At 42.1% G+C, this 13379-nt stretch overlaps 1 protein-coding gene across 1 annotated transcript in view; it reads left to right on the top strand.

Moving 5' to 3' along the window:
* LOC124265853 (vegetative cell wall protein gp1-like) overlaps window positions 1-13379 on the top strand; it is a 41544-nt gene that overhangs the window by 26683 nt on the left and 1482 nt on the right. The window contains exon 3 of the mRNA XM_046700697.1: window positions 11972-12114. Coding sequence (XP_046556653.1) covers window positions 11972-12114 — 143 coding nt within the window. The remainder of the gene's footprint in view (window positions 1-11971; window positions 12115-13379) is intronic.

Raw genomic sequence — 13379 nt, forward strand, 5'->3', positions numbered from 1 at the left:
CCACTAGGCGCACCGAGTTAATGTGGCTTTCCCATCCTTGCGAGGTACCCATTCACAGCTGGGTGGACGAGACACATAGTCACAGTACTTTGTTCAAGTTCACTGCACGTTGCTGTACCCGCAACCAGATGTTTGCATGTATTCACGTGTATCTGGTCATATACCAACGGATTCGTGGGTTCTTCTAAGTGCACAGGGTTGTGTACTGTACTCTAGGGGTTGTGACAACACTGAGAGAGTCTGCACACAAAGTTGACTCCAACATTTGTTACACCCGGTCACAGGTGGGATCGATCCCGGGACCTCAAGCTCGCCGGATAACTAATCTGGGGCCGTAGACAGTTCTCCCACCACGCCTTCATTAAGCCTTTAGCTTTATTATTGGCTCACCAACTTCCAGAATACCCACCACTTTATTCGATATACATATAATTGTTTGTTACTATCAAACAACACATTTAAGGGAACCAAATTAAGATTTCTACGGAGCACAACCATCTACGTCATCCCATGGAAGTCTAAAAATTGTTTCGCAAGTCTTAATCAAGAACATAGAGGAGATAGCATCGTTTTGTCTCAATAAATTAAGTCATTAAACAATGATGTTACTTGGGCGGGGAATTCGATGACTTGAAAGCGCCAAGAAAACGTATTTGCTTCGATTGCCCATATACAGATAAAAGCAATGTTTTCGATATATGTCCTTCTGCCATTGTATTTGTACTAACATTAAGTGACGTCATGGCATATTCAAATCACAATGACGTCATCATTTGAAAGTGGAGTCACATATATCTCAAAACTATGAAAGTTCACAAAGAGCATTATGGGAATAGTATTTGGCTTTGTATTTATATTTTAAGAAGAAACGTGCCATATCGAAGAGCAATTCCACCTCAAAACGTGCTGCGATTATAATTCACAAACAGTTAAGAATCTTATGTATAGTTTTGCATCAGATGTCTGGTGTTAGACGACCTACCACTGCGTGTAATTCTGACTAATTTGTTGACAATGCAGTTTTGTCACATCACGTTATTATGATGTCATTCTGCAATTTAACGTATATGGAGAGCAATAGTACTTTGAGTTGATAATTCTTTGTTTGTTGTTGCTACACATATTGCTGAAAACCCAGTTCATATATATACAATGTATTATGGTTCTAGATTCTGCCAAAGTGTCCACTGTCGCCTCAGACTCGACTGCAGTGACTCAAACGCTGATAAGATAGGGCGCCATGTATCAGAAACCCCTCACTGCACATGTGGCTATCAATTTCTATATATCACTTTTTCTTTACCTGCCACAAATACGATAACATCAGAAAGACTATGTACTTTTACATACATGGGCATGACCTGACATCAATACTGTATGGCTATAGTTCAGTCAGCAGTTCCATAAACATGGAAATCCTTCTATCAGTTCACGGCCTTATCATTAAAAGCAAAGTAATTGAGCAATTTTAACTTCATGTAGAAAGGATAACTGCACTATCGTACTTTTCCATACACAACACTGACTCCAAAATACTGACGTTATATATTCCGTCTGTGCCACTGTATATTACGTTTAGCATTATCCTGCAAAACTTATTACCTGGAGATGTACTTATATAAGCAAATCTCGCTTTTTTACCGAACCAGATAACTTTGGAAATAAAAGTATGTTTAAGCCTTATTATATGCTGAGTGTGTGTGAGAGAGAGAGAGAGAGAGAGAGAGAGAGAGAGAGAGAGAGAGAGAGAGAGAGAGAGAGAGAGAGAGAGAGAGAGAGAGAGAGAGAGAGAGAGAGAGAGAGAGAGAGAGAGAGAGAGAGAGCAGTGAATGAATAATCATGTTACTCACCTGTATGTGCCTTCGATTGATAGTTGTGATACGAGGGGATGGGGAGTAAATGACAAATACCTGACCTGTGTTAGTGTTTGAATTAAATGCCAACGAGGGTTTCACAACCGATAAAGAGGAAACTGCACTTTATCTTTTCAATGAGGGAAGTAAAATGATAAGGTACTTCCTTGCCGAACTTACGGCCGGAAAACTTGTTATCTACGTTAAATCACATTTTACACATGCATCCAAAGGAGCAAGATTACAATTTTGTGGTCTGAGAAGCAGTTTTAAGACTATGAATCGGCGATGCATGTAGGTTAGTAACTGTGACGCGAACCACATTGAACTTACATACGTGACTTCCTCAGTCGATGGTCACGTGGGGACATAAAATATTCCTTTTTGTGGTATATCTCATCATTATGTTTGATGTTTATTTTAAACTCCTTAATTCATATAGCTGCACCGGGTATGTTCCTGTTTTGTGCAAGGGTCTTAAGAAATATTTGCAACAGCACGTATTATCAACTGTAATGGTAATCGTTTGTCTATTTTGTTTCTTTTAGTTATTTAGTCTTTTTCTAGTGGCGTAATTGAAGATGAATAAATTGGCAAATATGCAAATCATTCGTCTATTTTGTTTGTTTTAGTTACTTAGTCTCTTTCTGTCGCATCCCTTAAGATGAGTCGATTTGGTCAACCAGTCCATTTGGTCATACATTCCTTTTGGCAGAAGATGCTTGTGTCTCTTCATCTAGCCCTTGCAGAGATCAAACGTCCCTTTATGTAAAATGATCACAAACAAATTGCAGGGGACAGCGTAAATTGAAAACATTTTTAAACTGGTTCTGGTATCAAATCTTCCATTTTCTAACTGAAGATGGTGCGTGAACAAACAGACTCGTCAAATCGATGAATATGTGGAAGGGGGACCAACAACCTGATGCTCTTGGGGTACATTCTATCCGGCGCGTGACGACCAAATGCAGATGCAAATGACCCATGCTGAAGCAATCTAACGAAATATCTCCTGGTGAAGAGATCACTCTGCGTTCACATTAATCCGCTGTCACGAGGTACTGACTATTAATATTGTATTCAGCTTCCGAGGAATATGTTGGGCTTCCCTTCTGTACCTTTTAGACCACCAAGGCAAACAACCGTGTAGAATCATGTATCAATCCATCTTATCTGATTGTTACTTGTCTCTGGATTTATGCCACCAAAGTAGTGCAGACTGTGATCCGGGAAAAAGGGGCGATTTCCTTAGAGACTGGTCCCATCAGGGGACAGCTGATGTGGAATCTCCCTTTGTTGAACTCCCAACATACTATGTACCATTAGCCTGTGTATGCCCGCTCTTCATCCCAATTCTATTGTGTAGAGAGTGAGTAGTGAGATGGGTTTTTCTCCGCCTTTAGAAATAATTCAGCATTATCGTGGCGGGAGACAGCAGAAATCGGCTTCACACAAGTAGGAAATCGAAATCGGCTTTAACCACTAGACTACCCAATCGCCCGTCTGTTATGTAAGGGGGTCGTGTTCGTTTTATCATGTGTTGAAAAACCAATAAAAGGTCCTCCAGGAGGTTCTCCAAACCTGTCCATCAATTGTGACAGATGGGAGGGAAAGGTACTTCTCTGTCCAACGTTGAAGTTTGTACTGAATTCATCAATGTTTGTTGGTGCCGAAGCTGATGTCTGCCCCTATGGTACGAAACGATTTGGAGCCATGCGTTTTTTCGTGATGACATTCACCATCAGACATTGTGGTTGCGTCAATGGGCTACTTGGTTAACCACCCCTATAAGGTTCAGATGATGATCCAGCGGTGGTCGAGCAAGTCCCTTTTTGCATCGAGAATCTGTTCCTTACATAAATTATATCCAGCAACTTGTTGAATTCCAGTTTCTTTCAGAGGAGCAGAAATCAGAATAAAGCCAACAACTATATCGAAAAGATTTCAGTCTATCTAATCAGATTTTTAACTGATAGGTTGTGAGGAAGTCATACGTGTATATCCTTGCAGGGGATTAGATAAGTGTCAATAAAGCTGGTGATCGGTGTGAAGAAATCCGAGTGAAGTATATCCTGATCTGAAGGACTTGAATTCATAATACATGCACTTGACATATCGGACATATTTCTTGAAATGTTGGGTGGAACTGGACATGAATCCAAAGGATCATCCAGTCCCCAGTCCTGTGTCATGTTCGAGATTTTCAAAAGGATTCCATCTGGAAGTAAATCTGTAGTCACTATTCCTTGTTGACCTGAACTGTTGACGCACATGCTGTCAATCGGACCCGAGAGTACCGTGAAATCTAACGGGGCATTTGTAGTCAGGGGTGGTTTCTTCCAAGTACAATCTCTGTCAGCTACCTCCTCATACTGATGGTTTGATGTATTTTGCCCTCACACCTTCTGTAACACCTCTATATCCTGATATCCTCTTGTGCCTGATGACCTGCACATTTCCCGTCATCAACTTTCCTGGATGAATTACTGCAGACATCGCGTCCATTTATGTATTGAAATAACACCTACACGTGTTTTCATCCTGAGTGACGTTTCAAGAGAAAAACAGATGAGTGCATATCGCATTGCGGAGTCTTCCGGAACCGAAGCTGTTTGGGACTTTGTCCTGGACGTGCATGTCCCCGGACTTATCGTGGTTTAGGGTGTAGCAATGAGATCCATGTGCTTCCTAACATTGTCTTTCCTTAAAAGCATGTCCCTGCATCTTAGAAAGCAGTTTGCGCCACTGTTGGTGACCTTTCGATTTGATCGATCGGGTATGTATCGTCACCATATTCGTCTCTACATCCATATCCAAACAAGGCTGCTTCATTACATATAGAAGCTTCCACACAAGATGACCAGCAGTGTAAGTTGTATTACAAATGATTTACTTGTTTAATATGAAATTTACATGGTTGGCTCAGACTCGACACCACACGCCAGAGAATAACCAGTCCAGATTATTCACCCTGATTTCATCGGGCGGATCGATCAAAATAGGGGAGAAAATTGTACGAGTGGATGACGGAATATCAGTGTCGACATAAGGTGTTCCCGAAAATGGCTACAAGGACACCCGAAGGGGTTGTTGGAGTTTGGTTTATTTAGTTTGTGTGTGTGAGTGTGTGTGTATGTGCGTGCGTGCGCAAGGGCGTGTGTGTGGGGGGGGGGCGGAGGGGCGTGTGAGGGCATGTTGTAATCATCAGTTAAGTAATTTTCAAGTATCGACAGAAATTAATATATGATAATGATAACAATAACAGAGGATTGTTCTATTTATTGATCCTAATTGCGAGTAAGACACAAAACGTCTCCTGGTTATACGACCGTTACAACATAGCTCATAAGGTAAATAAATCGTAAACGTATATTATAAGTATCGTATCTGGGTATCATGTCTGAAGCGAAGACCTACACGGCATCGTAATATTGCAGTGCCTCAACGTCTCAACGTTGGTACGTAACCAACGAGCATGCACTATCCGTTTATACAAGTAACTTTCTATTGCATAAAGTCCTGGAAAAAAGACAACTATCAGGTTAAGTAGTATTTAAAAGAGAGGATCTCCAATATAACAGACAGCATCATTGGCCGTCACGACTTTAGGTCAGGTTCGAATCCAAACTCATGTACATTCTATAAAACGAATTAATCGTTTCCCCTTTTCGATATTGCAAAGTGTGTCAGGTAAATGGCTGTAGATACTATCTGATTTTCAAATACGTATACACTTGTCAAAACAAACAAACATGTGTGTCTAGACATACTTTACAACTGTGCCCATTGTCCATTCGTATTCTTCATTATGAGATATTTCATACCAGGAAGGACTTAGTTTATCTCCCTGTGACGCATATATGGCGCATACTGAACAACACCTACCTGGGGGTCTATGTAAATAATACAATGACACAAGACGTGATAAACCAAATCAATCGATTTGAAATCAGCCTCAGTTTTAGCTCACACATTTTTAGGGTATTGGAAGTATGTCCTTAACCCTTTGCCCACCAATGAGCTTGTTTGTGGCAACACATGTATGTGGCAATCCTTGTGCACAATATTGTCAGTTGCTCTAGAACGCATAGTAGGCACGGGTTGTACATTAAGTGGTTGGTCTAAGAGTGGATTTAGTTCGAGAAATTTAGTTGTTACATTTCTTAACTTCAACAGAACTTTCGTCTGATTGATGGTTCGTCTGGTTATTCGTTAATCGGTTGTTCGATATCATAAACTGAAAACTCATTCAAAAAGAAAACGCACACAAGATGTTTGGGGAATATTTTCAAAAAAGCAAAGTAAATACTTTTGAAAGTGTTTTATATTGTGACTTACAGGTGTACATATTAGACAAGGTGAGGTGAAATTGGGTTGAACGTCGTGCTTGAGAATATTTCGCTCATGTGACGACGTGCATGCGTGTGTATATGTATGTGTATGTGCGGCTGCTTGTACTAGCCCAGACTTAGGCTGGTTTTATAGTGCTAGCTCACTGAGATACCATGCCGCAATGATGCATGAATACCCCACTCACACACATTATATTGACTCCGAGCCGACCAGTCCTTGCCGAGCGCCAGGCAGGGACCAACAAGTACCATATTTTAACGGTATGACGCGGTCGGAGATCGAACCCGCGACCTTCCGCTCTCCGTGCAGACGCTCTAACCACTACACCAGGGAGGCGGTGCATATTAGACAAACATTGGTTGCATAATAGTAACGTTAGTTAGGTGTGTGCTTTCTTTTACACGTCAGTTTAGTGGGGTTTTTTTAGGCTTAAGTTTGAAGTGATTCGAAAGTTTTAAGTCAAGTAAAATTTCAATAAAGTTTGATGTGTTTTGAATACATCCATGGTTTTGTTCGTTTGCCTGACAGTCTATATTGCTTGCCTGGAATTATGGGTGTTCTATCGCAAATTGTGTTTTGAACGTTATATATTTATCCTACCCCATCTTTCGTTTTTAAGGAAGTCACCTACATTCTCTAACACATTTTTTTTAAAAATAAATACGTATACGTACATGCATTGGTTGTCAGCGGTGGTTGTTAGCCGCTGCTGTCATCACTCAGGGCTACTATCTGGTGAACTCATAGCGTCCTTAGTTACCGGTAGAAACACACAAGGAATGATGTGATATAAACTTGCGTTATTTCAGCTCACATTATATGAACGTAACACCATGGAGGCCATCGGACTGGTCACAGGCCTTCTTCTGGTTCTTCTTGAAGGTAATTTGCCCTCAGTTGAAGTTCAACAGATAATTTTATACCAAAGATATTTATGAATAATGTCACGGGTTTATTTATTGCCGTGTGTTTTAAAAACTTTAATCATACATTTAAACTTATTTGTATAATCATCACATGTCCGGCGAGCTTCGGATAAAATATTATCAAGATACGATTTATTCATATCACCAAAGAGAAATATTTATATGTTATAATAATTTTGTAGAGTGTCTAATATCCATCTCAAAGATGCTCAGTGGCACTAAGGACATTTTTCCAAGCTGCCTGCGAGGCGACGGACTGTTAACAGTCAAAGATACTCTCCCCCCGGAAAAACGCATAGATGTATGCAGCGCAGGATAGGTACATTCGGGTAATTCATTTGCGGAATCGAGCTGCTACTGCAAGTGCAAGTGCAGTGCCTGGTTTGAGGAGAATCTCGACGCAAACCATTCGTAATCGTTTACGAGAAGCTGGACTTAGAGCCAGAAGACCCTATTTTGGCCCTGTGCTGCGACGATTACATCGACGTCGAGTGGTGCAATAATGTTCTGTTCTGGAATCTACAAAACTGGCGACGTGTATGATTCAGTGACGAATCACGCTTTCCGCTTCAATGCCGTGACGGAAGAATACTTGTCTATCAACGTCGAAGCGAACGTTTTGCCCAGAATTTTGTCGCCCACGTTGACCGGACCGATATGGTGGTGGGAGTGTCATGAAGTGGGGCGCCATATCCTACACGCATAAATTTAGCTTTGTGCGCTTTTAGGTCAATTTAACTGCTATTCGGTAGAGAGACGAAATCTTAAGGATTCACATGGTTCCGATCATTGGCCGCCAGTGGGAAGTGTTCCAGCATGATAATGCCAGGTCCCACACAGCACATGCCACTGTTCACTATCTTCAAAATGACAACATTACGGAGCTTTCAAGGCCTTCCAAATCGAACGACCTCAACCGCATCGATCATGTGTTCGACGTGTACGTGTACGTGAACGTCAAACGGCACCCGAGACGTTAATTAGATCAACTGAACTGTCGCAGCCATTGCAAGAGAAATGGGCCAGAATTCCACAAGGTCGAATTCAAAGACTTATTCAGCCCATGCCGAAACGGTGCAAGGCATGTTTGGGGGCTCGTGGTGGCCACAACAGATATTGAATACAACGCCTGACTGCCAACGGACCCCTGAAACGTTTTTAAAAAATCTGCTCCATTAATGCCGATAATCTCTGCAATCAGACAGAGTGGGCAGACATCGCGTAGCAGACGATAAAAAAGTAAACGAAGGGGCGTAACTGCTTCTACCGGTGTTAGACTGAATTTGCACCCAGTGAAATATTATCATACTGAGTTTCATGACGATTTATTGTCAAATACAGAGACACATTTAAATCGTACCTAACGGTCTGCACACTTTTCAGCGCAGACAGTGTTGCGAACTCACCTTTGGCAACTGACTGCATGTGCACAAAAATTTGAATATTTATTCTGTGATATTTGGCCTACCAGTCCAGAATTACATGGGTTTACACTTTAAAATCAGCAGATTAAGTTCGTGAAATCACACCTATGCGTTTCCTTTTGGGGAGAGTATGTAGCCAGTATATGCAACAAGGCGCCCATTCACCTGGCACAAACTCACTTTCCTCAGTTGAGGTCATCATTGTGGGGCAGGACTGAAGTCCTAGAAACCCTCAGGTGTCAAGCTGCCTTACACAGTCACCCAGGACCACACACCACAACATTTAGCACTCCTGCCAAATTCTCTTATGAAATGAGAACTTTTCACGTATAAAGTAATTTTCCTGCTATTATAATTCTGACTTTATTCGGCACATCTAATAGTTTACTGGGGCGGTGGGGTAGCCTAGTGGTTAAAGCGTTCGCTCGTCATGCTGAAGACCCGGGTTCGATTCCCCACATGGGTACAGTTTGTGAAGCCCATTTCTGGTATCCCCCGCCGTGATATTGCTGGAATATTGCTAAAAGCGGCGTAAAACCACACTCAAGTCAGTCAGTCAGTCTAATTATTTACTGATATGTTAAATTTTCAGATGTGAGGGCAGAGTTCTGTTCCAGTTACATGCCGTATTGTGAGAATGGTTGTTGCGGAAGCACTTGTTGTGTAGACAACATGTAAGTATTATACTATACTAGCCACATAAAGAAACTGTGCATTGTCAAAATATTATCACAGTTGATAAGTACGATAACAATGTCAAAGGTACATATAAACTCTAATGGAGGGATCATGAGACCATACATAACAAGTCGGGAGAACTTCAATTGAAAAGTCAATCACAATGACGTCACGAGTCCACAAGCGGGACAGGGGTCAAACGACCATGTCACAAGCTCAATAACGGGTATGTCCACCATCGGCGTTGAGAACAGCAGCGCATCGACGACGCATAGAGCCTATCAACCGTGCAAGGGAGGCTTGTGGGATGTCACGCCAGATTCTCTCAAGTTCTGTTGCAAGGTCAAGGACGTTATCTGGCGGATGAGGAAGACGGCGTAGACGTCGATCCATCTCGTCCCAAACATGCTCTATCGGGGAGAGATCCAGTGAATTTGCAAGCCAAGGCAGTGAATCAACATTGTGGTGTTGCAAGAAATCCATAGCAACCCTTGCCGTATGAGGGCGGACATTGTCCTCTTGGAATGTTAACCCAGGGCCATGACGTTGCAGAAAAGGAATTGCCACAGGTCGTAGAGTCTGATCCCTGTAGCCCACACCAGTTAAGTTGCCCTGAACAATCACCAATGGAGTTCTTTGGCGTGCTGTTATTCCACCCCAAATCATCACGGAACCACCACCAAAGCGATTCCTCTCCAAGACACAGGCCTGTGCATAACGTTCTCCCACGCATCTTTATGCACGTTGACGTCCATCACTATGGGAAATGTTAAACCTGGAATCATCTGTAAAAACAACATTTCTCCACCAAAACAAGGGTCTGCGGACATGACTTCGGCATCACATTCGGCGAGCTTGTCGTTGACGTTGTGTCAGGATAGGCCGTATGGCGGGACGTCGTGGTCTGATCCCGTGATGACGTAAACGTTGTCGAACTGTGTTGGGGTGGATACGACGAAGTCCTGGGATGGTTCGGGCAGTCATCACTGCAGTCTGAAACCTGTGGCGCAGATTGGTCACCCTTATCCATCTGTCCTGTCTTGGCCTGTTACACGTGGACGTCCAGAACGCAGCCGATCGATGACGTCATTTGTGTTCTTGTAGCGTCTCACCAGTGCAGAAATGGTGTTCCGGTGGCAGTGGAAATGTGCAGCCACTTGTCGTTGAGACATTCCCCCACGGGCCATCCCAATGGCCTCGTGGCGTTGTGCAGACGTGAGCCTTTGCAGCTATGCGTTTCAATAGCCGTTTAATTTTTTGAACGATCGCAAGGGCAGGGGTTGAGCTTTCCAAAGTGACAGTATTGTGTGGCACTCATTAGCTCTGTTTCTTTTTCCCGGAATGCACGTGCAACATCGTATTGCACGTCTCAAGGACGAACCCACTGACGTCACGGAAAGTGGCACGTGCATGCATGTTGGATATATGTCACTAATCTCTGAGTTTAAATCCTTATGTGTCTACACAGGTTTGATAAATCTAGATTTTAAATTTTTGTATGCACAGTTTCTTTATGTGCCTAGTATATATGATAATGTACGTTCTAACCATTCGTACTATTTGTACCGGGGCGATTTGAGTTGTTGCTCTTGATATCAACCGCTGGTTTGACAGGCCTCGATGTTACATATGACTATTAAAAGGCGTTGTTGATATTTCCAAACAAGGCATAATACGACAGCGATGTGAGCACGTATACAATGAAAATCTAGTAGCTCTCTTGTATTCAGGTATGACTGAATCAGCTGATCCGTCACCCCTGATGTATCACTGAATGACTAAACAATTATTTCAGGACATGTAAGTAGTGGTTAAGTGAAACACACCAGTGTAAACCTTACCGTAAAGATGAAGTTTTTACTGGTTAACTGTCTCTATACAACCCGTACCGCGTGATAGTAACACGTACCGTATACCGCATAGTAGGGGTGGGTATTGCAGAATTTTCATATTGCGATATATTGCGATGCAAAAGCATGTATAGCGATATGTATTGCAATATATTGCGTGAAGTAAAAACTACTTACAATCGAGGTAAAGCTTGATTTATAGAGCAAATACACAGCAAAATCACAATGCTTGATTAAGCTTTAATAACAACTTTTATTCATGATTAAAAATAAAAATGTGAATAATATTTGGCACAAATGAAAAAAAGGAAATATCCGAAGATTTCCGTGTGTTACGAAGTTTTCCGAATTCAAGTCAAAATACCGGTTTTCGATCAGCGTATTGCAATACGTATCGTTTTCATGTCTGAACCGGTAAATACCGGTAAACCGGTTATATTGCGCAGACCTACCACATAGGTTGTTAGTTTTAATATGACCAAACCTAGGGAGTTAGTGCTGGGATTTGGTTGATTGGTTTGCTACTTAATGTCACACTCATCAATATTCCACCTCTATGGCGGCGGTCTGTACATAATCGAGTCTGGACCAGACAATCCAGTGATCACCATCATGAGCATCGTTCTAATCAATTCGATACGGTATGTGTCAACCAAGTCAGCGATCCTGTCAACCCGATCCCGTTAGTCGCCTCTTACGACAAGCATGGCTGCTGAAAACAGTTCTAACGCGGATCTTCACATTTAACGCGATATAACGTACGTATAATTACACTCCTTCACTGATGATCAGTTTATCTTTTTCTTATCATCCTATTTGTCAATTTGCATTGTTCTGTATACACGAAATCAGATGCGATACAATACTAATAATTCGTTGACTTACAGAAACATTCCAGTCATCGTCGGATCGACTGTGGGTAGCTTAGCCTTCATCGTCATCGTCATCATTTCCATCTGTGTCTATTTGAAGAAATCAAATAAATCAGCCCGCACTATCGGCGATGACCCAAACATGATGGCAACTGCAGGTTTGTAAGCTTTCCTTAATACATTAGGACGTGTTATTGTGGTAAATACTTTCAAACGGGATTGGATGAAGTTTGGTTGGAAACACTGTGGGCTGAGGAGAACTGCATGTGTATAACGTGTCAAAGGAGGTGTATGATATATGTGTATGAAGGATGATATGCCACCTATTATGCTCTTGTATCATATGCAGTACTGTATTTGGCATTGTACAGATTCTTGTTCTTTTATTGGGCTGTGTCCCACCCGAGATTCCAACCCACACAATCAGAGTCAGGCACCTAATCCCCAGCACACAAAAACAACCATCTAACAACTTAGCCACGGCAGATTCCACAAATAAAGGAAGTCGGACATGTGGCAGCGTAGACGACGGACGGGGTGGTGGGTAGCCTTGTTGACGGACGCGGTGGTGGGTTCGCTCGTCACGCCGATGACCCGGGTTCGATTCCCCACATGGGCACAATGTGTGAAGCCCATTTCTGGTGTCCCCCGCCGTGATGTTGCTGGGAAATTGCTAAAAGCGGCGTAAAACCATACTCACTCACTCCTAAAGGCGTTTGTTCCGTGAATAAGTAAGGATTTTTACGTCACTTTTTGCAATATTCCAGAATATCACAGAAAGGGACAACGGTACTTATCTTTAAGCATTATACCCATGCGGGAACCGAACTCAAACATTCGGTATGACGATCTAATGGTTGAACTACTGTGTTGCCCCTTGGTCAATGATCTACCAGTAATTGTATTGCCCTCCCTATATACATACCTTGAACACTAACATGAATTCGTTTGCGCGTTGATAAGATGATAAGAGGCGAATGATTTAACTTCCGGGTTGTCCTGTAAACCACTCACTCACTAGACAACGGACTTTGTGTGTCTGATAAGTGGAAATTGGCATGGTTCCAACGATCGAAAGCTATGAGTACACAATGCCATTTACAATGTGGTCAAATGTAACACATGTATATTTGGGATTACACTTTCTCAGTAAAGTAACGATTCTGGTACTTTTACTATGCTCTTGTCAATTTCTGTTTTGTACCATACCGGCTGGGCTGGAAACTTTGACGATGACAGTTTAATTCAAGAATGTTAGAATGACCAGAATAGTTTGCCCTCGACAAGGTCTCACTGGGGCTCATGTGTTTGTACGTGCGTGCATGTACCTTTCTCTAAGGTTAGATATTTAGGTCAATTCCCTGAAACCACATCTTTTTTGGAAGAAGTAGCGTTATGTTTTTTCACAGAGATAATGATTATT

Source organism: Haliotis rubra, unplaced genomic scaffold (assembly GCF_003918875.1).
Source record: "Haliotis rubra isolate DU_JTF1 unplaced genomic scaffold, ASM391887v1 Scf1219, whole genome shotgun sequence".
Classification (NCBI taxonomy): Eukaryota; Metazoa; Mollusca; class Gastropoda; order Lepetellida; family Haliotidae; genus Haliotis; species Haliotis rubra.